The sequence below is a fragment of the Ammospiza caudacuta genome, chromosome 2 (genome assembly GCF_027887145.1).
Source record: "Ammospiza caudacuta isolate bAmmCau1 chromosome 2, bAmmCau1.pri, whole genome shotgun sequence".
NCBI classification, from domain to species: Eukaryota; Metazoa; Chordata; class Aves; order Passeriformes; family Passerellidae; genus Ammospiza; species Ammospiza caudacuta.
Window position 1 is genome coordinate 35,411,710 of NC_080594.1, and position 26,228 is coordinate 35,437,937.

General features: G+C 42.2%; 1 protein-coding gene across 2 annotated transcripts in view; it reads right to left on the minus strand.

Moving 5' to 3' along the window:
* Positions 1–417: 417 nt before the first annotated feature.
* NARS2 (asparaginyl-tRNA synthetase 2, mitochondrial) overlaps positions 418–26,228 on the minus strand; it is a 48,701-nt gene continuing 22,890 nt past the window's right edge. Inside the window, exons 7-14 of one of the 2 annotated variants that reach the window (XM_058825737.1) lie at positions 20,223–20,355; positions 13,698–13,796; positions 13,231–13,268; positions 11,404–11,470; positions 9,742–9,879; positions 8,533–8,630; positions 6,914–6,940; positions 418–1,148 (exon numbers count right to left, since the gene is read on the minus strand). In XM_058825737.1, the coding sequence (XP_058681720.1) occupies positions 1,004–1,148; positions 6,914–6,940; positions 8,533–8,630; positions 9,742–9,879; positions 11,404–11,470; positions 13,231–13,268; positions 13,698–13,796; positions 20,223–20,355 (745 nt within the window). In that variant the 3' untranslated portion in view covers positions 418–1,003. Of the gene's footprint in view, positions 1,149–6,913; positions 6,941–8,532; positions 8,631–9,741; positions 9,955–11,403; positions 11,471–13,230; positions 13,269–13,697; positions 13,797–20,222; positions 20,356–26,228 lie in introns of both variants that reach the window. The other variant, XM_058825736.1, reaches the window with a different exon arrangement.

The following is a 26,228-nucleotide window of genomic DNA, read 5'->3' on the forward strand; positions in this document are numbered from 1 at the left end:
AACCCATTAGAGACTGCCAAGGAGTTCAGATCCTATAGTGATAAGCAATTACTTAATACACAGCAGTGCTTGGGAGCATCTGTTGGTTGTTTCACAATACAGACCAAACTGCTTGGTCCAATGAGCACATGAGAGGTTTTTGCAACAACAACAACAGAAAAGCAAAGCAACAACAAAACCCCACCATGAACTGCAAGTTGGCTCTGGAGAGATGGATGGATGAATGGACTCTCATCTAAATGAACATTTCTGTCTGCTGTGAATGTGTGCTTTCTTGTAGACAGAAAACAGATGCCCTCTGCAAAAGTTGTGCAACTAATTTGGTTACACAGAAAATGAAACCTCTACCAGACACTGAAGGACACTCTCTCATGCTGAGAGCTACAGTTTTATAACAGAAGAAGAAATCATACAGAGTTATAAAACAACCCAGTGTACATCTTTATTGATGATTCACAAAATCAAACATCATTCAACAAACTCATTCCAGCAATTCCAGTACGACATTGTTCCTTGCAAGGTTTGGCTGACTTTTCCAGGGTAAACAATATTTGCTTTTAACTCGGAGAGGGGAGAATCATGTTTTACAGTAGCCATTTCCTGACTGTAGCAGTAGCAAGTGTATCACAGCCATGACAATATTTTAGGTCACACTTCCTTATTAATATTTCACATAAAACCCCCTGCTACCTTCAGTGCTTGTTCAGTACTTCCATGGCATGTACTAGTCTCATGAGAATCATAACCCTTTAGTTAAGTGGGATTTATTAATACTCCAGAAGTGCACTGAAGACATGAGCTGCTATCAAATTAACTGCCAGTGTCCTTCCATAATCTCACCAGAACATACATTATTTTCAATAACCCAGTATTAAACTGACCAAGAGTTTAATTGATATAAAAACTTCCTTGATTTCCCACTGAAACACACTCAGTCATATCCTGGTATGTTAAATACACACAGTTACACCAGTGGTTTTCTCCATGTGAATCAACTGCTGAGCTAGAGGAGACAGGAGTGAGAAAATCTGGGGAAAGGAATAACGTCTTTGATATTGTCAACTCCCAAGATGTACTGCAGGTAGCGTTCAAACCCCATGCCGAAGCCTCCATGAGGAACTGATCCAAATTTTCGGAGGTCTAGATACCTGTAATTTAAACAGACAGTTACATTTGCAGCACAGTTATGCTGACATCATTAAAGTGAGCTTTTTGTCCAGGGTTTTGCTTTCTATCTTAATTACTCCCCTTTGACCCTAACCACTGTGATTTCTCTGTTGGTCAGGGGTATGAAGAAGCAGAATTGTATCAGCAGAAATCCCAAGTTTAAAATCCCAAAGCACCAGCATAGCTGTACTTTGCCAATACACTACAGCCTGGTTTTTTTGGAGCAAGAATGTATTTGGGTAATGAGGAACAGCTTGAGCACCATACCTCTGCTCATATTGGAAACAACTCTGTAGTTTTAGTACCAAAAATGTTCCTAGCAGAGACACAAACCCAGGTTCCTACAGAATCACTTCCACTACTGGAGGTGAAGCTCTCTGCTTGCACTTGTCTAGCCTTTGCCATGTTGGTGTGGAAATCTGTCCTGCAAATTCTTTCAATTTCCATTTGCTTTTCAATTGCCTAAGTAATTTCATTTCCAGCAATTTCTTTAGAAGCTTAACTAGGTCCTGCTGTCTGTCTACTCAACATTCCTTCCTTTTTTCCTTTAAGGTAATTGTGATGGCATTTTGCTACTTTTTCCCCAATCATTCTTACAGACTGATTCATTTATTTCTACAGTAAGCCAGAAAAAAAAAACCTTGAACATATCTTCTCTAAAAATGAGATCTGGAACAAGACATTTTATTTTGCAGAGCAGCACCTGTTGTGCACAGAAAACTCAGAAAACGTTTGGAAGCAGATACTCTGAGTATATGGGTGTCAACAAGATTATGATGGTTCTTCTATAGTTACTCACTTCCCAGCTGGACTGTGGCTGATGTGATACTGTATTTGCAGCTATAAATTGTCCCCAACAGTTTTATTTTAATAGAAGTGAAAAACATCTCAGTGCTTCTATTGATTTCTGGGACCACTTCTGAGGTTGCTGAGGGCACCAAGTTATTCTTTAAATAAATGCACCAGTAGGGGATTGAGTGACTCCAGATGTATTACTTGCTTCTAATCTTGGTATATGAATATTTCATCATCCCAGTTAAAAAAAATCAAGTGCACTTAAATATAAATGCATATGTTTTACTACTTATGCAGTGGAGTAGAGGGGGGCAGAACAGTGTGAAAGAAATTAAGATTGGATTGATTGCAATAAATGGCTTCCCAAATTTTACATACTGTTAATGAACTGCAAGGAAACATTATATTTGTGTGTATATATGTATAAATATGTAAAATATATGTTATGTATATTTGAGTGTAGTTGCTTGGACATCAGATCTTTCTTGGCTTGAAGACTGTATTTTAACAGAATGAAGACAAAGCAATGCCCTTGGTCACCCTTACTTGCAAAATAAGAACACTCTCCCACAAATTCTATAGCTGCAAGATTGCCCTGTCACTCAGTTTGACAGTATGCCTTTCATACCATGAGATATTATTTTTCCTTACAGCTCATTAGCAGTAGCTAAAATTTGAGAAACCATTTATTACACTCAATCCAATATTCAGGTTTTTTCTTCCCCTGTGTTTCTCTTCTCCCCTCCACTGACCAAATAGCAAAAGGAGAAGCAGAGCTTACTTCTTGTTCATAGCACTGAGACACACAGTGAAGTTTGCAAGTTGAACAGCAGGCCCAAGAGTGGGACATGTTTTCTGATGACTGAGACCCATGCACTTTTCTCTCTGTGCTGCTGGGTGTTGGCTTGGCTCACTAAGGCTTGGTGTATGCACCCCACATCTTGTGACGAGCATTGTGCCCAGGATAAGAACATGCAGCCTGTGTGACTGCATGGTGGTCTGCATCTCTATCCCCTTTACACAGACTGCATTAAGAAGAACTTGAATCTCTGCAAATACCCTGAACTGCTCCTGGGGAGCTCCACTGCACAGCTTTACAAGGGCTTGCAAGGAAGGTGATGGGCAGACCTGATGCTGAGGGTGGTGACTCACAAAACACACATAAATGTGAGGGATATGGGTGCTGGTTGTGGCAGATCAGTCTGACCCAGCTCAGAACTGCCAAAGCAGCTGGTAACTACTTTAGCTGTAATCAGGAATACAAGTAACAGCACAAACTTTTCTGATGATGTCTGTAAGTGCATCAGCCTTTGCAAAGGCAGTTGTGACTAAGCCCAGCATCTTCTCTCCCTTTTTGCTGGCAACAGAGTTTATAAAGTCATTGTAAGAAGATGAAATAACTCAGCTACTTCCAGATGAACAATAATAATAAATTCTACCCTAGCTTATCCAGGACTTTGATCTGTAGATCTCAAAGCACTTTGAGAAGCCATTTTGGCAAAAGGAGCGAAACAAAACCCATCAAAGTTAATGGAAAAAGTCCATTGAATTAAATGTGCTGAGGATCAAGACTGAATCCTTTCTGATGACTGTGCATAGAAGAAGCAGAAGAACTGAGAAATTTTCCATTCTTCACAGATGAAAGAAAAAGTAACTGCCTGCAGATAAAGAGAAAAATCACTTTAGGCTGGAAAATGCTCCCTGAGGTTTTCCTACATTCAATAGCTCAGAGACATTGGATGTTTCTCACCTCAAAAAGAGTCGTGAAGTAGTCTAGCTGTTTTTGCCAGTAGAGTTGAGCAGAGTTGAGCACTCTATTGGCAACTGGTGGACTGTGCAGTGTTATTCCACAGGAGAAGTAAGTTTCTGTGACCCCAGCTTGCCCAGGTGTTCCTGCTCTAGACCTGAGCACTGGTGGATCTTCAGAGATTTGAATCTTACTAAAGTGTGTGCTATAACAACATCCTCCAGCAATGAATTCCAGGAGCCCATTATGTGCCATGTTAGAACATTTCCACTCATCCTTTTAAAAATTTATATTCTTTTATCATCATTGTGAGCTCCCTGTGTTGCACAGCAAGGCACTATGAAGAGCAGTGCTCTCCTAGTGACCATTCATAAACAGAATGTGCTCTTTTCAGTCTCTTCAAAACATATATAATCTCAACCTTTTATGCAATCCCCTTGCTATGCTGAAGGTTCTGTGGCCATTTGAAAAAGGTAAGGCTAAAAGAACAAAGATACTAGTCCATGAAACTGAATATTCTACTGGGTGTGTGTAAGAAAAACCCCCCTGGCTTTCTGCCTGCCTCTGTCTGGTCCAGCACAGCATTCCAGTTTCTTCCCAAAGAGGAGTAATAGGACCAGGTGGCTGTCAAGGACAGTGATGAGCTACCTGTTTTCACTGGGCTCTGAAGAAGGTTAAAGGATGAGGTGAGTGTAGTCACTGGCCATGGGCTCCAAGCAGCTCATCAGTGCTACTTTGCCCTAAGCCCAACTCCTCTTTTACCCTGCCACACAAGGACCCAACAGAACACTCTGACATTCACGTTTCAAAGGTTAGCAGAAGTTGAAGACCACAACAGAGCTCAATCTTCTTCATCCAGAGCAGGAGCAGGGCCAAAACACAGTAACATCCACTTGAAGACAGCAGACAACACCTGCTCTGCTGCTGTGTACTTTCACCAGCGTTACACCAGAAGATCAAAAGGGTACCTGGACTGTAAAGGGCTCAGTATGAGACAGCTGTCTCCACTGAAGCACACGAAGATAACCAGAGTAAGGAAGCAGTGCCTTACACGTAGGAAGACTGTCTGAAACGCTGCTCACTCTGGTGGTTGTGGGAACCTTACCAAGTACCTGCTTTGTTACTTTTAAAATGACATTTGGAGGCTGCAAACAGGATCAAGTCCCCTGTTTACAAGGCAATATACTTAATACTCCTTGGTCACAGAGAAATTAATATAATTTATTATTAATATTATTAATTATTAATATATATAATTACTCCCAGAGTACCCTCATCACTCAACTTTCCCACCTCATTTTCACACACCTCTCAGTTTAGCCAAGATCATAATCTACAGCTCTGAGCTATTTTCCATCTACAATTCAAAGGAAAAAGTGTAAAAATAAGATAAAATAACTACAAAATCAAGCCAAAAACTACTTCAACTCATATTCTATATGGAAAGAAATTTTCCTAACAGGAAAGATGTAGTGTACTGAAGAAGACTCAGAGTTTGACCATGTCACTTAATCTATCTTTTGAAAGCCTTCCTAAAAGGTAGGAATGGCAAGAAGCAGAGCAGTATTTCAGATCATCACTTGCCTCTGCCTTATGATTCACCCACGAACAAGGCAATTCTGAAACTGTCCTAGAAACAGCCAGACCCACAATATCCTCTTGCTTAGTGGAGGGAATAAAACAGGTAGAATCAGAGGTATGGCAATGGTTAAGGAACTTGAAAGGAGATCACATTCAAAAGTCAGCAAATATTATATTTAAAAAGGAATGACTCAACTGTTCTTCCAGGAGTTTGTGAGCCAGCTTTGAAGACTCAATTCAATCACTAAATTGGAGGAGATTAATTTTAGTCTTTCCTACCACCTCCAATGAAAAGATGGATGCTGGCAAGGCACCTACCTATATTCTGGCAGATTTTGGACTGCAGTCCAGAAGCATCCAGAATTACTACTATCCTGCACCTTCCTAGGACACCAGACCCTGCTAAGGCAGGGGGTAACAACAGCTTTAATCTTCTCCAGGAAGTTTCATTGTCTGTGATGGAGTGGAGGGAATAAGGGAGGAAAGAGTCTCCAAAACAAGATTACAGCAGGAAGAGTTTCCAGAATGTGATTGTTACGTATCACATGAAAATGCAAATGAGTGACAGGCAATGTCCTCATCTTTTTTTGAGGGAAGCATGAGGCAGGGCTGCACTGTCTTAGTAGTACTTAAAGGCTCTGCCATTGAACACCAGACCTCCTTGGGCTGCACCTCAGCATCTAACCACACAACTTATCACCTTGTTCAGGATAATCCCTCCCTCTGATAAAGGGATATGGTGTATTCTGGACCACAAATACAACAACAAAGGAAGAAATTAAATTCACCCTGTTTGCACATGGATGATGTGAAGATCTGCCATACACTGGGCTGTTCCTCAGTGATTTCATATTGAGGGAAGATGAGAGTGAAGAACCTATACTTTGCTTTTTTTCAAAGCAGCCTTCCTAATGATCAACCCAAATACTGCAGAATATTTAAAAATACTTTTCTAAATTTAAAATTCTCTGCACTACCCCTCTCTCAGTAGCTGTGATGAAGCACATACCAAGAAACACTAAGAACCTTCTGTCGTTTTAATGGGTTAAACTGTTAATTCAAAGGTTGATCTGTCTCCTTAGGAGGACAGTTTTAATTGCTTTAACTGCTTTGTTAGGGGAGATTTTTCGACCCAATTGCTCTGTCAATTACAAAGGGAGTTATTCATAGATCTCTTAAAGGTCACAAATTGCTGTGGTTCTGTAAGCTGTTTATCTCCTGCATGGTGGTCAGAATTGACCCAGCTTCCAACACAGCCTAATGATTTAATATCAAAAAACATTATGGGTTATAAATTAACCCACCTTATGCAGTCCTGAGAGGAATAACCTGTGCTGTGAGTGGACAAATTGGAATAACCTGTGCTGTGAGTGGACAAATTGGAGGCATAAACTAAGTAGCATTAGATTAACCTTTGTTTAAATGAATTGGCTATTTCATTTAGACTGGCAGTGATGGCAGGGCAACAGGGCCAAAAAATTGTTCCCTCAGAACCAAACAAAAACAAACCAAACCAAACAAACAAACAAACAAACAAACAAACAAAAACCCAAACAAAACCCCAGTTATTTAAATAAGTATCAAAAGAAGAAAAAGAGCTTGCAGAACAAGGTGGCATCTTACCATTGATAGGCATCTGTGAGTCCTAATCTGTGAAACAAAAAGAAAATTCCTTGTAAGTAAAGGAACAGAGTTATTCTGCACAAGCAGCACTTGCCTGGAAGACTGTGCTACTGAAAAAGGGAAAACCTGGTGAACTACTGTATGAAGCATGCATAAGGAGACAAGGATCCTGTTTTTTCTCTCTAAGGTTATGCTGGTTCTGCAGGAAATAGAATTTAAAGGTCTAAAGTATTTGGGCTTAACAAAACCAAATCCTGAGGACTCAAAATGGAGAAAACCATGTGAAAGGAGGTGTGATTTACAAAAGACACCCCATTTGTACCTTGAAATGCTTTCTATGACTTTCCTGACAAACAAGAAAGTCTGGCTTCGAACTCCACATGGACCCTTTTCCTCCTCCTAAGGACTGTGGAATCAGATACTGGCAGAAAGCTTTGACTGAAAAAATGCAGCAGGGAACGTTGTACTTTACATGAGTTGAAGCACGCCTGCTTCAGAGAGCTTACAGGGAGAGTAGCAAGAAACACAGGGAATATCATCATCCTACACTAACAACTGAGAACTAATGTTCTGGTGATTTTAATTGCCTGGTGCCTTTTGGATTCATTATGCTGAAGTAGATTGTGCTCTTCTCCACTGAATAGATATATCTGTGTGAGCATGTGGCTAATTTAAGCAACAAATTAATTCCCAGTGTGCAAATGGTGCTACTCTGGGATGAGCCTTCCCCCAGTATAGCTTTGCACAAATGTATGACTGGCCCAAACTGAAGTGTTCAAGTGCTGGATGGGACTTTACACAACCTGATCTCATGGAAGGTGTCACTGCTCATGGCAGCAGGGCTGGAACTAGATAGTCTTTAAGGTACCTTCCAACCCAAACCATCCTGATTCTACAAAATTTTTGAACAATAAGATAGGATCCAGAGAGCAACTGTCTATGGAGAATTACCCAATATGTAAAGTTAATTATTAACTAAAAAGCAGCTTTGATATTCTGACATTGAAGTTACCAAAAATTACCAAAGGAACAAGATGCAGACTAAGGCAGCAGGGAAAGAGAAGCCCTGCAACCCAGTACAGGTCTTGAGCAGTTCCAGTGAAGCTTCCCGTGAAACTATTAGCAAAGAGCCATATTCTCTGAAATCAGGCCAGTCACTGAGGCCAGCTGCATCACAACTGGCAAAGCTTCTGACCAAAAATGCAAATTCTCAGTTACACAATGTGATGACAGATATCTAAGTTCTGTATATGTGACAACTTCCACATTCATAGTCCATTTTCAGCCACAAAAACTGAAGAAAAGGATCCACAGCAAACCCTGCTCCAGACAGTTGAAGCAGAGCTGAGGCATCCTACTGCCCTGGGCTCTTAGCACAAAGAAAACTTTTCTTCTCTGATGAGCTAAAACAGAGGTGCTTTGCACACCTATGACAGAATCACAAGAACTTCTTCACCAGTTTGCAGTCACCTACTCATGTAAATAGATATCACAAAGACAAAAATAGGCTTCTTTTAAATACTATTATCTGGCTTTCCACTCCTCTATCTTGCCAACCACAGCTGCTAAAACACTCTCCTGCTCAGGCTAGTCTCCTGGCATGTGTGGATTTTCCATACCTCTGTAAGCGTGATTCGAGGAAGGGCAGGCGCTCCTCTCTCAAGCTGCCTCCACACAACTCCCCTACTCCTGGTACAAGGAGATCAACAGCTGCAACCTTCAAAGACAGAAAACTATTTGAAGTCATTTCACATAGCCACACAGTGATTAGCAGAAGTTAACACTGATGTTTTTTTTGTAAAACCCTACTGCAATTCTTCCAGAGTCCAGGACACTCAGGAAGGATTTTCACATACTTGAAAAGTCTTTTGTTGACAGGAGAAGGCTGGGAGGAATTTTCGCAAGGATTAACATCAGAAATTTACAGAAAACCTAAATGATAGCACTGATGTCTCAGACTGAAGACATCTACTAAGTGGTTTGAACTCACTCAACCACTCGGTTGAATCTCACCAAGTTACTCTGGTGACAACCTGTGTGGGGTTATAAAGAACCCAACAGCAGCTCAGAAAAAGGCAAGGACATGTGGGCAAGCTTTCTGAAGCCCTGATTCCCTGCTCTGATGCTGTTGCTTCAGCCCTATGTATCCCCATTCCTATAAACAGTTATAATGGATATGGTAGCAATGGCACTCGTGCTGCATCCAAGTGTTAGGATCCAAGTGTTACCCCTTAGGCTGTTAGGTTTGGGCTGTCTTCTCTGGTTTGTCTTCTAAGGTTATTTTTCTTATTCCACAGCTGAAATGTTGCTAGAATTAAAGCCACTGAAGACACACTGGTGAATGGTGGTGTTGTTGCTCTTTTTAGCAGAAGCAATGCTTCAGGTTGTCTCAATTCAGTTGAGAAATCACAATTTCAAGGCATGAGATTTGATAAAGAGCTTATTTCTTTGGCCCATCTGCTATTTGAGCATTACATGGATGCTACATTTGGATCACAAGAGAATCACAGACTACTTGGAGCCATCCAATTCTAGGCCTTTCACTTAGAAGTACAGAAGTTTACCAGGAAAAGAAATAAATGATGGTAAACTTATCTTAAGGCAATTAAGCAAAAAGTTAACACTGGCCCAACCCCTGAATCTTCCTCCTCCTGTTGTTCCTGCTTTGGGTATTTTCTTCTACAACAGGAAAAAAAATGGACAAGATCACCTGATGGTCACATCTTATCTTGAACTTCTTGGGAGCAGGCCCAGCAGATGATGTCTATCAGTAGGCCAAGACATGCTCCTACACAGGAAAGTGGTGGAGATGTGACCCATGGACTCACCGTGTGTTGAGGTCCATCTTCATTGTCCCGCATGTAGAAAGGTTTGAGGTCGTATGGGTAGTTCACCACAAACACAGGAACATCCCCACAGTGCTTCACCAGGTACTTCTCATGTTCTGTTTGGAGGTCACAGCCCCACTGTAAGGACAGCAAAAGGGGCCTGCGAATCTGCTTTGGTGCCTCTTGCCCATGGCAAGAGACCCAGCAAAATCCCTGCACATAGAGAGATGCGCTGCTTTGAATAGCATGAAACCAAGCAAAGCAACTTCTCATACAGGTCACTGGGAAGTAGACAGTTTCTCAAGTTTTCAGGCAGAGCAAAGCATGTAAATAAATATGATCTAACTTAAGAGAACAGGGCCAGATGGTCCCTGTATCAAGCACAAGCATCTGGTATCAAATCAGAAAACCTAAAACAAGCAAAAAAAATCCCAGCCCCAAAAACCCCAAACCACATGCTCATATCTAAAGGAAAACAGGCACCTCTCCAAAGCCAGCTCACTCGACCCAGCCGACCACACTTATTTCAGTATTACCTCTGGTGTATAGAAAGCAGCTTTCCTAGGCTGATTACTCTCTTCCCTGCTGTGTCCTGTTACATGCTACATTAATCCCCACTTAAGAAAATCTAGCACCCTATTAAGCAATTCTTTGTTATCAGAAACCATGGATATTTGCAATTCCCTTCATTTTTCCTTTTTTCCAGGGATGTTAAAGATCCTGTGGCTTTTGACCTGAGACCCCCAGTCTGTTCATAGGACATCCAATGAATATTGGGAGAATGGAAGGGGAAGAGGGAAACAGACCTTTCCCAGACTCTCTTCATATTAAAATATCCCAAGTTTGCTGTCTCAGATCCAGGTAGCACAGAGAAAAGATTTGAGGTTCTACACCCACTTGTGCACAGAGATGAGACAGTTACCCAACTGGCTATGAGGGTGGCTTCAGCCAGAGGGTTATTTTCCTTGAAGTATCATAATGAGATAATGATTAAACAATATAGACATAAGATGAGCACCACCATAAATGCTGTCCCATATGGAGTGGGTGTGCATTTGAAATTGGGCAAAATATGATTTTTAGAAAACCATAACCTCATAGCTTTAGAAAGACTAGCATGTTACTCTTTTTCCTAGTCAACATCTATGCTTTGGAAAGGCAAGGGATTCCCTTTACCTACATCTACATTACATGGCATTTTCACATGGTATGGGTTTATTAATCCTTGTCAAACTTTTGGTGCTATCCTCTTATCTTTCCTTTTCTTGACAAGTATTACAGCAACTCTTCTTAGATGATTGCTACTGAATCTGTAACACTCTCAGCACACTCACATACAGGAAAGAGAAGTGCCTTTGCTAAAGCCTTGGTCCTTCAACTGCAAGCTCATCACTTCCTTCCCTGCAAGTGTTACATGTTCTGCTGCTACACATCTCACTCCTTGTACTGCTCCCATTTCAACCCCAAAGGGCAAAAGTTACACTAGATTTACAACCCAGCAAACAGGTTGTAACTGGATTTACAACCCAAAACCACCCCAGGAGGCAGATAATCTGTGCAAAGTAACAACTCTTTATCAGAGAAGGAGAGACAGAGGGAGAGAATGGAGATTCTACAGAGTTCAGGCTCTGTATAGGGACAAACCAGCTGGCAGTGACCTACCTCTGGCTTGAAAGTGAAAGTTTGAGGAGCTTGCTTCAAAATTTCCACTGCTTCACTGTAGGAAATTCTGCAAGAGGAAGAAAAAAGTCTTTAAGATAACTATGAAAGGAACAACAAAGTTTTCTGGCTAAGTGCCGTGCTGGAAAATTAAGGAGGCATTTCCCCACCACCATGCCAACTTGTGTGTAATGTCAGACTTCTCAGCAATGCTTCTTTGGACAGAAACCAAAAAAGCATTTAATATGGCAAGAATCCTATGTTTTCCTGTGCTTCACTACATGCAGGGCAGGAAGTGCTAAGCTCTCAACAGTTCTGCATTATTGCAATATTGCATTTTAGTCAGAAGTGAACTCTGCAGGGAATTGCTTCATAGAAATGGGTGGATTTTTTAAAGAAAACAATATGTCCTCATCAGCATAGCTACAATAACATAGCTCTAGTCCAGGGTGTGTTAGGCAAAAATAACAGCCCAGGGTGCAAAAGGGCTTGTAGCTCAAATGTTTCCACTTTACTTTAAAAACCATGAGATTTACGTGCAGCAATGTTTCTCTACTTCTCTGGCAGATTTGAGAGCAGATTCTCCACCAATTTCCACCAGCACAAAAGAACAGCATCATGGCAAAGCAAACAGAAAAAGTGCAGTGAACAATGCTCCAGGTTTGGTAACTGGAAATCAAGACTCAATGGAAGATAATATGGCAGCCAAGTTTTCCACATACCAAGCCAAATGTTGTGGACAGAGAGAAGAAAAGAATAACATGATTACAATAATTTCATCTGTGTATCACTGGCTAATCCACTTAAAAACCAAATTCCCTAAGGAGTACAAGCTCTTTACACCCCATTACAAGGTTTCATTAAAGCAAGGAAGGCTTCTGGAGGAAATACCTCAAGAAGGAATATATTGCTCCACATGTTTGGGTTATGTGAGGCCACAGACCAAATGAGGTGTATCACTGGCACAGGTTCAACACACGTAATCCATGTGTGTAAGCCAGGAATGGCCCAGATCTGCCAGCAGCTGGTGGAGAGAGAGAGAGGGAGAAAGAGATGATCTGTCCTCTCTCTCCTTTTCCTTGGAGCATGGGAGAAGATGAGCACAATTTTGTCCTTTCAGGAGTATCAGTTAGGTCCAAAGAGAGGACTGAAATGGGGAGATGCTAACTTCACTGAGGACTCCCATGGTGCTCCTGCAGGCAGAGGCACAGGGGGGATCCATCATGATCCTGTTGCCCAGTTGTGGCTGTAGCTGCCTAACAAGATAACCAGTGCTGGGATGAGCATGCCTACAATGTTCTGTGGGATAAATGGAGAGCTCCATCATTTGAAGAGACAAGCAGGAGTAGGGAGGATGTGGCACTCTCAGGGATCAGTGAGGGAAACCCAAAGCCTTCAGCTCTTTAGCACAAAGAGAACTAGGATTAGGAGCTACACAATCAATTGGGAATAGAAAACCAATTGGGATTGTTAACTGCCATAAAATACTTTCATATAAAGAGAGCTACTGAAGTGAAAGTGTGAATGAAAGCAGAGCATCAAAGCCAAAACCAAGCAGGACTGTGAGCAACCAATGTGCAGGCACATGCTGGAAGGAGAGGATCTTGTCCAGGGGAGCAAAAGCCAAAGGCCAGCAGATTCAGGTGTCAGTGTCACGCAGAGCTGAAAGGGCATGCCTGACAAACAGTAAAAGGGAACTGCAGCTCATGCTCTTTTGGAGACATTATGCTAACTCAGAAGACATTGAGCTGTGAAAGAAAAAGAACATATGCAAAATAGGAACTCTTTCCCCAAAAGCCCTCTGCAAGATCATTTTGAAATAGTACTTACATCATAAATTTGTGCTTCAGCATTTGTTCCAACCTGCCCTTGGTCAAAACAAGAAAAACATAAAACATGTAAAGCCACCCTTTATGGTTCAGGAGAAAACTCAGGAAAGTGACCTCTCTCTATTTTGTAATTTGTAGGATTGCATTCTGATATAGATATGGGTCAAAATCCACTCCTGGCCACTCAGTGCTAAAAGGGTACCCAATTATTGAAGTTGATGATTCAGAGGCTACCAGATGAAGTGACAACTACAGTTCTACCACACCTGCTACCAGCTACACAAAATTGTGTCCTCTCTCTGTTGGCTTGAACAATCACTTAAGCTTAAGGTGATATTTAGCTTTTCAGTTTCTTAACAGAGGACAACACAGTAAAAAAAATAAAATTAAACAAATTAAGTCTTCCTATAGCCAAGAACCTGCAAAACACATGACAGGATTGCAGTTCTTTCCTGTCACATGCATTACCTTCTGTGCAGGAGCTATGTATTTATGAAAAAGCTCAACATCACGAGGACATTTGGAGAGCACGGTGCTTGTCACGGTCTTGAAAAGATCTTCCATAACCTAATAGAGAAAAAAGGAATGCATGAAAAATGAACATTGCTTAGGTGTCCCAGACTATAAATGAAACATGGTACACATCAGCCAAAGAGTACAGAAGGAGTTTCTGTCCTTCTGCATGGCCAGACTGCATAAGAGGGAACCACCTCATCAATACTCCTAATTAGCAGGCTTGCTTAGTAGTTGAAGAGGACTGGGGCTTTGATTTTTGCTATGGGTTTAGGGTTTCAGTGTTGGCTGATGGAATCAGTATCTTCAGTCACGTATCTCCAGTAGAAAAAAATCACAGCTAAAATATTCAAGCAGCAACCCTGGCTAGCCACAGACATGTTACAACCATTTGTGGGTCTGGTTTCACATTAATTCTTAGTGAGGCATCTGTCCTGTAATGAATAATTCTGGATTTATGCTTTGTTGTTAGAAAAGGCAAAACTGAAGGAAAGAGAATAAACATGCAATGTATAGAGCAAGCCCATCAAACAGATCTCAGCTAGAAAGACTCTGTGTAGTAAGGGCAAAGTGAACATGTACAAGATGAGTAGAGAGCTAAAGCAAAGGACACATCAATGCAGGGATGTTTGAGAAACTAAAAAGATGTGGTTCCATTTCCCTAAACGAATGTTGATTAACTAAATGACATTATCATCCAATTTGGATATACTTATCCAGTAAAACGGGCTTCACTCATTAAAAAATTAAAATGCCATTAAAAGCCCCCACATGGGATGCTGCTGCATTTTCATCAACCTGTTTTAAGAGTCACTTTTTCTTTTGGCTAAGCAAAGCAGACCATCCAAGACACTTGCTGTTGTGCAGACTAAGAGTTCCCATGGCTCCCTGTAGTCTTACACCAGCACAAAGCAGGTAGTTGACACTTATGGTATCAACTGATCATCTTACCTCTTATTCAAAATCACCCTCCTAGTCTCATTTTCTTTGTCAAAACAGAGCAATGCAGCTTGGGCTGCATGTCATCTCAGCCTGGGATGGGACAAGGTTTTTCCTAACAAAGTGCATCTCAAAGTTCTGGCACATTCCTGGTTGGTTGTGGATTTTTGTTTTTTTCTTTTTTTTTTTTTTTTTGTCGGTTTTAGGGTGTTTTTTTGGTTTTTTGTTTTTTTGTTGGGGTTTTTTGCTTTGTTTTGTTGTTTGGGGTTTCTTTGTGAGCGTAACAACTGTTTCATTAATTGCAGAGCTGAGAGAACTGAAGTTTCCACTAATGCTATCTAGGTGAGCAGCAGCCCCTAGACACCACAAAGCCTGTGCCTGTGGAAAGATGAACCTGTGGAAAGATCTCAAGAAGAAGCAGTAGGTCTATGCCTTACAAGGAACCAGATCTTACAGGGTAAGAGGAACACAAGGCACAGAAACAAAGCAGCTGGGCTACTGACATAGCCAAGATGAGATTTCAGGCATGTTGTTCAAACTTATGCTTAGATGAACACTCTTCACACCTGCCCTAAGCTGCTGAAACATTGCTCTGTGCTGGTGAACAAGCTCTGCATGCCACCAGCCTAGTGGAGCTGGTAAAGCAGTCCATTTGTACTCCTCTGAGCCAAACTCAGACTCAAGACTCCTGCATCAACCTGGGCTCTCCTTTTAAAAAAAGGGCAGATGCAAATAAGGGAACAGCATTATCATATGCAGATGAACAGTTTTACGCCTCCTGGTACTCAAACACAGAGGAAATGAAAAGCCAGCATTCCTGCTGCTGAGTGGCAAATAACCAAACAGTCAGCTTTGAACTTTCTTCAAAGTAGCTAGAAAAAGGCTTATGCAAATGAAATTAGAAAACTTCTTAGCAATTCATCTGGTTTCACCAGGCAGAGACGAAGGGATTTTACATTAAGCTTCCTCTTTCTAGAAAATGAAAGTATCATCTGGTTTTGGAAAGGCATGTTGTTTAATTAGCACTTTTTTTCCTCACTGTGCGATAAAGTAACAATTAGGTTCCCACAGCATTCAACATAAGCAGCTTCCTCTTGTGGAAAAAAGATGTGGGTGGTATGGGAAAAACAATCTGAGAAATATTTCCAGGTTTGAGACTGAGGTTTTATCCTGGCAAAAAAGACAGACACGTGGGTCATACACTGGCCTCCTCACTGCTCTTATTTATGCCAAACAAGTACTAGGCACAAACAGTAGATGGAAAAAAAAAAAAAAAAAGAGGGAAAAAAACCTCTCAAATTGAGAATTTATGTCTTTAAGCAGGTAGCATAATGAAGGACTGCAAAGTAGGCCATAAGAAAAATGAGTGAAGAAGTAAAATCACTGGCTTGCTGGTTTAAGGGAACACATGAGTGTGAGATATAGGTGAAGTGATTGGTTTGAACATATTCTGGAAGATACATGTTTGACAGAAGACTTACACAGGGGAAGACTTACACAGGGACTTACACACTGGAAGCACAGCAAGTGGCTCATCTCAGAGGTGGGGCCTTGGATGTCCCAAAAGCCCAATAATATGGTTGCTTCACAATGGTGGTGTGGAAACTGTGCTGGTAGGGGGGCAAGCAAGGAGGACAGAGGTTAACGCTTTCTCCCTTCCCTCAACCCTTTTAGCCTTTCTCTTTTGATGTTCACGTTTGAAACTTCAGCAGTATCAACACTGGCCTTCCCCAATGTGGCAACTCTGTTGTTTAATGGTTAACAGCTCAGTTTTGATTAGGAGCAGCTCCGTTGCTTAATTTTTACCCTGGATCTTTTGATACTGCAACTTATCCTCTTCCCAAATAAAATTATGACCAGAGTTGAAACAGAGCAAATCATCAATAAAACAGCAGCAAAAGTCAGCAGCAGCAATTGAAGGTGCTGTGCACTCCAAGAAAGGTTCAAATCATCATTTTTATTACGTAAGAAAGATTACATAAGAAAAAAATCACACAACCTGCCAGCAGGATTTTTATGTATGTATTTACCTGGGCCATGCATATGGATATAGTGTAGATCACAGGCTCCTTACATATGAAACACTCACCAGTGGACCACTGTTGCTGCCCCCATGCTTGCTCACACCCACTCTACATGTGCACATACACACAGAGGGGAGGATTCACATCTGATCTTGGTCATAAAATCTCCTCTCAGCAATACAACCAACAGCTCAGGCCCCATTTTGGAGAGATGCTGTTGCTGCGCAAGGAAAGAGACTTGTCTGCCAGACCACTGCTCCACTGTCCATTGAAGCTGAATGCTGATAAAAGTTAGGGAAGAGAACAAGCCTGAGCTATGGCAGCTGGATACTACTTCAGACAAGGAACCTACAGTCCTGCAGATGTAGGTGTCCCTGAAGAGTGCTGTGCAAAACTCCTAGAACAAACCCTTCTCATGTGATTACCAGTGTTTGCTCCCTCAAGACTGCAGCCAGACCTGCCCACATGCCTCAGACTTGCTACTGAAGACGGAATGCTGAGAGAAAACTAGTCTGGAAATCAAATCACATACATGTTTTAGATCCAAGCTCTCTAGAGCTGACACCCAGAATGGGTACCTGATTTCATTTCATGCCTCAACTCCCCTCTGTAAAATGGACGTAATAATGCTCCATGTCACTAGGCTGTAATGACAGCAAATTAATTTTGATGAAGTACATAACCAGTGGAAGACAATACTCCTGCCCTCAGGACACAGCTCAAATACTGAGTGTTAAATTGCATGCCCCATCTTAAAGAGAAATATTCTCCATCCCTTAAAGAGACAGTATTCTAGGATATAATCTTGTTAAGGAAGACTAACACTATGCATAAACCCCTGACAATGCCCTCAGGAAAACTTCCTTCTTGCATTTCCTAACTTTACAGCCTAAATAATGCCTTTTTTACCATGGCTTTGTATGTGCTTTTGATGAAATTCAATAACGACTGTATCACATGGCCTCTTTGAGACTCCATTAGTGTCATGAGTGAAGTGGGATCCTTTAAATATACTGCACTGCTGATACAGTGGAATGAAAAATAGAAGATAATGGCCTACAAATACACCTACATGACACAGCAGTGAAGAGGGAGGGAGGGAGTGATAACAGGCATCTCAGAGGACAAATAATACTGGAGACCTTGGTTCACCAATTCAGGTACTGGGGGGCTGATGGCTCTAGGGGTTTCAGAAACTTCCACAACTGTACCACTTCTCCTGTCTGTCTGACCTTTTCCTAAATCCTTCTCTTTCTCATCCATTTTGGAGGAGAAAAGAGGTCCCTCCTTAGACACCCTTACATATGCCCTGCACACTAAAGCAGAAATACTATCACCCAGCCATGCAGCAAGAAGTACTGCACTGAGCACACGGGACTTTCCACAGAAAGTATTGTGAAACCAGCACTGTGAGAGTAGAAGCTCCTTTGTAGCACTAAAACACATTTTGGCACAGAACAGAAATTTAGATTGCATGATTAAGACACATGAGACTTCACAAGAACTGTGCTACTAATTTAGGAATAACTGAGCTCTACTTTGTGCAATTACAGAGGGGAAAAAAGGCTGCTGCTCTAAGACTTCAGGCCCTTTGTTCCCAAATACATGTAGCTTGGTTATTAAATCTCCTTTTTTCCCTTTTATTTCATAATGAAAACTATGTTTCTTTTGGAGCTTTGGCTGAAAGATCTCAAGCCTCACCAGTGAATGGTAAACATGCACATCTTTGTAGCAAGGCTCTTTAATGGTGTATAAGCAAATACTTCAAGATGTCCCTGAAGAAGCTGAGCATTCCCAGCACAGTAACTTGCTCAAGTGAGAGATACTTAGTCCAAATGTCCAATAGCAATTTTAAAAATAAATTTTTAACAATCCAGCTCCTTATGTGAGGACAAAGTTCAGATAATAACCCTGGCCAAGAGCCCTGAAGGCTTTCAACTGGGCGTTTTTCACTGAATAAAGAACTTGCAGATGATAACAGACAAAATACCTGATGGGCAGATACATAAGAGAACACTGGATTTAGGTCAGTTACACCAGGAGAGACACTTAGGTTTTAGAGCAACTAGCAGGGTTTTCTGTTGATTGAGGTTTTTTATTTGGTTTGTTGTAAGAGAGATTGCTCAATGGTTTAAAAATAAACAAAGTGGGAACTCCACTTCCCCAAGTAAGAACACCACAAAATTAAGCCTGTTGCAATACATACTCACTATGAGAAATGCAAAATAATGGCTGCTAGGAGACTTTCTGTTATAGGGAAAGGTGCTTGTTAAAGACTTTGAGACAGAGGGAAGATTTAAAGAGAGCACAAGCTGAAATTTCACAAAATACTTAGCAACAACAAAGGCAAAAATTGAGAGGGAAAGTTCCTCCTTTCTCTACAAATAAAAGCCTTACAAATTCCAGAACAGTTCTCAAATCTAATTCTCTGAATTGTCTGAACTGGCTGTTTATACTTCAAAACCAGGAAGTTAAGGTTTTCCGCACGAGGTATGTTGATTCTGTGTTGAAGGGCTCAAACACCACTCAACAGAAGACCCTGCTTACCATACTAGATAAAAGTAGTAAGGAATTCAATTGACTCCTGATTACCTAGAGAAACAAGGGGGCTCAGGAATTAAGGTGTGTACATATACACAGGTTGTGCTCTAAGAATACACAAAGCTGTGGAGAAAAGGAGAGACAAAAGAAAGAGGAGGATGCTATTCATGATGGAGCACAGACTCCCAACAGATCAGTCCACACAGCCCAGTGTCATGCAGACATCCCAGATACAGAAGCAACACACAGAGCACACCAACTGTGCTCTCAGGCTCTGCTGCTTCAGCACTGTTTATGACCCATGCTGAAGAAACCTGGATGTTATTTTATAAATCTGCAGCCAGTGCCTCAGGTGTTTTTCTTTATAAGGTTATTTTTTCAATCACTTTCTACAGAGCTTATCTGATAAATGAGAGTGTGTGTGTATGTTTACATACAAGTCCTACTGGGTATAAACTGGCTTATGCTGAGACTAGTAAGGTGTATAGGCATCCATCATGTAGTTAAACTGCATCTGAGAGGTCAATCCTTAAAAATCAAAAACCAGCTGATGAAGGATTTTCTCCAGTCTTCTGCTAAAGCCACAGTGAACAGTGTATGCCAGAAACTGTTGTTTCTTCTTCAGATTTCAATGCAGATTTCAAGGAGGCCTTTACAGAGCACACTGCTTAAACACTGCACACTCAGTGGAAAGGTGCTGAACATTTTGAAAGGGAGAGTGCCACTCATTAGCACTAGTCAAGCATATTTACATTCCCTGGCAATACAGCAACTGTGGAGCTTCCCATTCAGATGAGGGCTGTGTGCACCTATATCTTTCTATCCAAAGGAAGCAAACTCTCCTCCTTGGGAAATACCCATGCAACCTCTACTTGGTTCTCACAGGGTGAGAGGAGCTGTGACCCCAGCTGAGGGCAGGGACCACAGGAGGAAGAAACACTGATACCAGTCCTGCATAGATATCTGGAGTGCCCACCTGCATGATGTCCTGAAGGCTTTCAGTGAAGGACAGCTCAGCCTCCACCATGTAGAACTCTGCCAGATGCCGGCGACTCTGCGAGTTTTCCGCTCGGAACGTCGGGCCAAAGGTGAACACGTGAGTAAAAGCCCTGCAAAGCAGCAGGGAACAGGGCAGGTCAGGTCCAGCACACAACTGGGTCTGTTACACCTAAAGCCCTCACTTTTCTCCCAGCATCTAGAAACAATCATGTTTCCATTTCATCTTTGACCAGTTTAATGGCACTGCTGAATAAGCTGCTGTTACGCTCCTTCATCCAGGCGTGGAGAGAGGTTATTCACACCTTGTGACTCAGAGATGTTGCACAAACACACACTATTCAGCTTTCTCTGAACACAAGTCATGCTCAGGACACTTTTTGTAAGTGTGTGGGAATAAAACCCAAATTCTGCAGAACTGGATAACTAGAGAAGCATGTAGATACTATACTTATCATGCTATCCTCATCCACGTGCCTTCACACTTCTTTGCCTGCAATGCCTGACCTTCACAGGTGCTGTGAGACCCCAGTGCTCAAGAGAGCAGAGTGCGCCGTGCAGCTGGAGCTGCTGGGCTGGTGGGCACTGAGGGGTGGCCAGTGAGGCCCAGCAGGACGGGAGGTGTACGGTGTGCAGTCCCCCTCTAGTGGTACGACAGAAGTTCATTGCTCAGAGAGCCATGGAGATAAAGAAATGGGCTCTTCCACACAGCTAAAAATAGCTCAGCTGAGAGGGGTCCCTACTGCAGACAACACATGGGGAGAGCACTTAATGCTGAAGCAGCCAATGCATTTCCTATTATGAAGCCATTTCTCCAACCACCTTCTGGGGAGTCTATTTAAATACATCCTCTCTTGTTCTGCAGTCATGTCATGCTGTGATTCCACTTCCTTCATGAGAAACCTTCCTATCAAACACCAAGACACCTTTTTGATTTTACGTGGGAAGCTGCACGTCAAGCAATACCTTTTACACTGTGATCTATGATCACATGAGCTCCCGGACACCCTCAAGCCAGTGAGAGCTTCCCAAATACATGCTGTGACATATCTATGTTCCCTCTCATGCTTCATGGGAAGAAAAACCGTGACTGGGGAAGAGAGCAAGCTGCTTCAGAAAAACCATGAACTGGGCAGCTGCTAACTTTGGTACATCTTTAACATGGTGTTATTTTTAGCTGCAGACAGCATGTAGGAGAAAAAGAACCCGATCAGTAGAGATTAGGCACAGTTTGACACTCATGAAAGGATGCATGCTAATTGCTGGGGCTGGCATTTGACTTGCATCTTGCTCTGCAAGCTTTCAACTTAAAAAGGACGTTCACTGAAGTTTCTGAACAGACTAATTTTGTTCAACTGAAGTTTAAATAAACAACACTACAAAAAGCAGCATTTTTCCTTCGTCCCTTATGGAGACATCTGTGCTACAAATAAAGGAACACATGCATTCTGCTTCACTCATCTGTTCCCTCATGTCACGTGTTGGTTAAAGGTTATGATCCAAAGAAACAGCACTTTCTTTTTCCTTGAGTTGCTAATAGCAAACACACCAGAAGTTTCAGGTCAAAACTCTGAATATATAGCCTGCCTGTAGGTTTCTTTTCCCCATGGCTCTGTTTTCCTTCCTCCAAAAAACACACTTTCCGTCTGCACTTTGCTCTTTTATCTGTCCTCTCTCATATATGACCACAGCATCCGCAACCAACTAACCAGATTTTGCAGCAAACATCTTCCTTCAAGCATCATTTTCAGCATGCCACTATTCCCTCTGCTGCCTTTCTCACTTGCTGTTACTGTAACCTTCTGTTACTCCATTATTCTCCTTCAAACTGCCCTTCACTGTAGCATCTACAAAACCTCAGCAATGTTTAGATAAGTGATGTACCAAGACTATTACTGCACAGGTCATTCACTATTATTTCATCAGTTCCTTGTGATCCCCCATCTGTAGCCACCTGCTGTCTTGAGTTATGCAGAAATTCATGTTCTTCCTCACATGGCCTTCTTGGTTTGTTTTTTTTTTCCCATGCTCCTAACAGCACCTGGCACAACAAGGTCTCCAATCCAAAGTTTAAGAGTCTCAACTGCTATAGCAATACAAACAACAAATATAAAACACAATGCAGTCAAAATCATGTTATGTTTAAGGCAGAACCAGTCAAAAGTTTTTGTTTGCCAGGTTGTGGAGGTTGGCCTGCAGTGGGAAACAGGAGTTAGAGGCAGGTTCTTGCTCCACCTGCCCTCATGTTTCAGGGTTTTGCTAAAATATTTCAATTTGAGGTCCTGCAGTTAAAGAAAGAATTTTTTCTAAATAAATGAGTTTAGTCACAAGTTCAGTTTGTGACTGAGCCAGGATCAGACACGAGATGAAAATATTGTGAAAAGCTTACAATTGGTGTAAGTACTCATTCAGGTCTGCTCAGTATGATGTGCAGGTCTCTAATGTCTCACTGACATGAAGGCCTCAAAGTAACACTGAAAACTGAAGTGTGACACTAGCTGTCTTGCATGAGATCCTTTCCCACAGAGCAACAGCCTGGCTTCAGGGAGAGATGTTTCTCAGTGCCTGTCCATGCACAGACACTGACACTTCAGTTACTGTAGGTTACTGGGGCAGGACAGTCTCCAGCAACACAGGCTACCAAGAGCACTTTGAACTGCACTTATTTCCTACTGATCAGCAGCGGGGCTTGCTGGCTGCAAGATACCTAAAAGTAATCAGAAATAAAAAAAACCCCACCCTCTTATTGCTCCAAGATGTCAGCCATGGTCAGAGATCAATTTTGTACTGCAAGAATAAAGCCTCTCTGTGCCCAAGACAGCTTTTAGGGAGGGCAAGTGCAGAACAACTCCCACAGGAACCAATTTCTGTCTTTCCTCAGCTCTTGCACACAGAGAACCACCTATGTTTACAAAACAAACCATTACCACTGTGACTCTCTGGACTACCCCAAGGTGACAGTAAATATAAGGGCCTTGTGATAGCCTGTAGAACCTAACATCACTGGTGTGAGGCTGAATTTGTCTGACCCTTGAAAAAATGGAAAAACAACACTCACCCCTAGCCCCCCTCCCCATCAAATAAACCCCCACCTGCAGGGAGGGGAAGAATCATTCATTTCTCAGGCTAACTGTAAAGGGGAAAGACAGATATGAGTAACTGTGAGAACTTCCCCAGGATCCTGGGACCCTGGCAAAGGGAAACTAGCTAGATGTCACACTGGCAAAGCGATCAAAGGAGCCCAGTAAATACAAGTCATCTGGTAACAGCACTGTAGCACTGACCAGAGGCCTGGACATAACAGAGAAACACAGCTGAAAGTACACTGTTAGTCACTGTTATCAGCTCTGTGCATGAACAATTATTTTCCATCCAGGCATTTATATACTGTTTACTGTGCCCTGCCATTCAAGATGTTAAGCAAATGCCCATTATACAAATCAAGTCTTTATTTGTACTTCATCTGCTATAAAAAACATATCTGTGATTTGTTACTGCTGTAGCACACTGAGCATGCACAGCTATACCAGAAAAGAGGGATGGGAGTTGCCTCTGCTCCGATTTCATGGTACTGAGAGCAAATCCAGTTATTTTGTTCTATGTGCATTCAGCACCTAGCACAATGGAGCCTCAGTGCAGTGCTGTGACTCCTATGCTCTATGATGCAAATAATCAATCATTTAACATTCCCAGACTTCTGCAAGTCTTCCAGCATTTAAAAATAACTTGAAAATTCTGTCTAAGTCACCAAAAGTGCCTAGGTCAGTTTGGGTTGTGGGCACGCACGAGTCTTTAAAAAAAAAAATCAGTAGTGCTAATTCTTCATCTCCAACAAAAGCATACACACAGGAGAGGAAAAAAAAAAGCCGACTAATCTGTTGAGCCTTTTCCCCCAGCCATTACAGGCAGAGCAGTAATGTCTGTAACACTCTCCTTGTACGTGCTACCAAAGAACACAAGAGAGGCTTTGAAACGAGTCCTTTTGCAGTCAGCTTTGCCCAGATCAGAGCTCTGGACAGCATGCCTGAGTGCATTTATGCAGTTCACAGGCGCTGCCGGGGTCGACACCACAAGAAGGCACAGAGCTGCTTAATTAATTGCTCCCTTTCTGTGACTGTATTTCCCTCTGCCCAGTTCTCTGGGAAAATTTGAGAGCTTAATGTGGAGGCCAAGAGAATAGCCACAGTACTCCTTCCAACACACTGAAACGCATCAAAAACCAGGGCCCCATCCTGCAAACACTGAGCTTTCTCACCCCAGCCCAGTGAAGGGCCCAGCCACTTTTAGCTACAGGGTCCCAGGAGTCCCTTTGGACACCAAAGTAGTACCTGGAAGTGCTGCTGGGACACAGCCATCCTCTGCATGGATGGAGGTGGCTCACTGCTGCACAGGCCACCCTTGTGTTCTCCGCCCTATGAACAGCCAGGAAGGGAGAACCTTCCCCCCTTTCACCTTTACTTCACACACTACTAAAACAGTCGTCAGAAGCAGCCACCTTTGGGAGCTCTCTGCCATGCAGAAAGAAAGCTCATTTTGTTTGAGTTCACTGACATTTCATTACAGAGGAAGTGAGAGGAACCAACAGAGAAGTAATAAGTATCCATACCCAAAGCTGCTTCAAATCATTCTTTTAATTAAACTCATGCAATGTTTGTAGGCCTCAGTGTCTCTGCCTTACTGGCAACTTTTATGGTGCAATCCAAATAGAATTAATTGTGCTGATGGTTCCCAAGCCAGGAATGGATCGTGCTCCTTTTCTGAGCCAGGACTCCACGCTGCTACCGAGGTAATAAAGACTTATTTGTGCTGTTGAACCAAGGGCATATAACTCTGAACAAGGCTATTAATCAAGAAGATGCAATCCCTGCACAGTCAGCTTACAACCAATGCAAGGTCACACCACACAGTAGTGACACAGCTGGAGGCAGAAGCTGGTTCCTGTGACTCAGGGCTAAGCACTAAACCACACCAGTACACACAGGGAGCAAAGATGTTTCTCAAAACTTCATCACCCCAGTGATTTCTACTGTAAGCCATAAAAATACACTACCAACATGGCAGATGGGGAAGAATTCATTTTCATGGTGCCCTTGCTGTCACCCCAAAATACAACAAAGTACATTGATTACTCTGGCAATATCTGTTGGGATGAGTTAAGCTGAACAGTGACTTGTGCCAAATCTCATCTTTGGCCATGCTAAATGAATACAGCATGTAACCCTTCAACACAGGGTGCTCCCTGCACCCTAATCCACCAACTCCTCCCTGCCATACACATACGAAAATCTAGATTGCAAGAAAATCTAGAAACAGTAACTTCTAACCCAAACACAAAAGAACACACAATGTCAGCAGAGAGGGAGAAACCCTCAGCAAGGTGACCCTGAAGCCCAGGAGTTTATCTATCCATTGTCCTTTCTCTTAGGAAGGGAAAAAGGTAATAAAGTGAGCCATCTGATTTAATTCCACTCTGTCCTGGCATGACCATATTAATTTTGAGCATGGAGGACCTGCCTGCTCCACTGAAATAAGCAGGTGACTTTGCTCAGCTGCCAGGATGCACCAGTTAGCTGCAGTGATTGACCTGAACATGAATGGGATTGTTCAGGGATGCTGAAATTTGTATTTTGAAAGATGCTCTGGCCCTGTGCACAAAACCACATACACAGGCAATGATTCAAAATATCAGCCCCATGTTTCCTGGGTCTAGTTTTGGAGAAGCTGGAAGCCCAGAGCACCTAATGATGAGAGTGAGGTACAGATGCTCAGCAGTGGGGACAAGAGGCAGAATATTTTAAATCCTTGAGCTAGGTAGACTGTGTTAAAAAATACTTGTCAGAGTTGGACAGAAATATCTAGGTTTTAATCTCAGTGCAAAAATAATGCTCCCATTACTGTTGTCTGGTGGTTTGTATTCTGCCCAATGAAAATATACATTTCTGTTGAAAAGGCAGCAGAAGGGGCTGAATTTTACCCAGAAAAATGA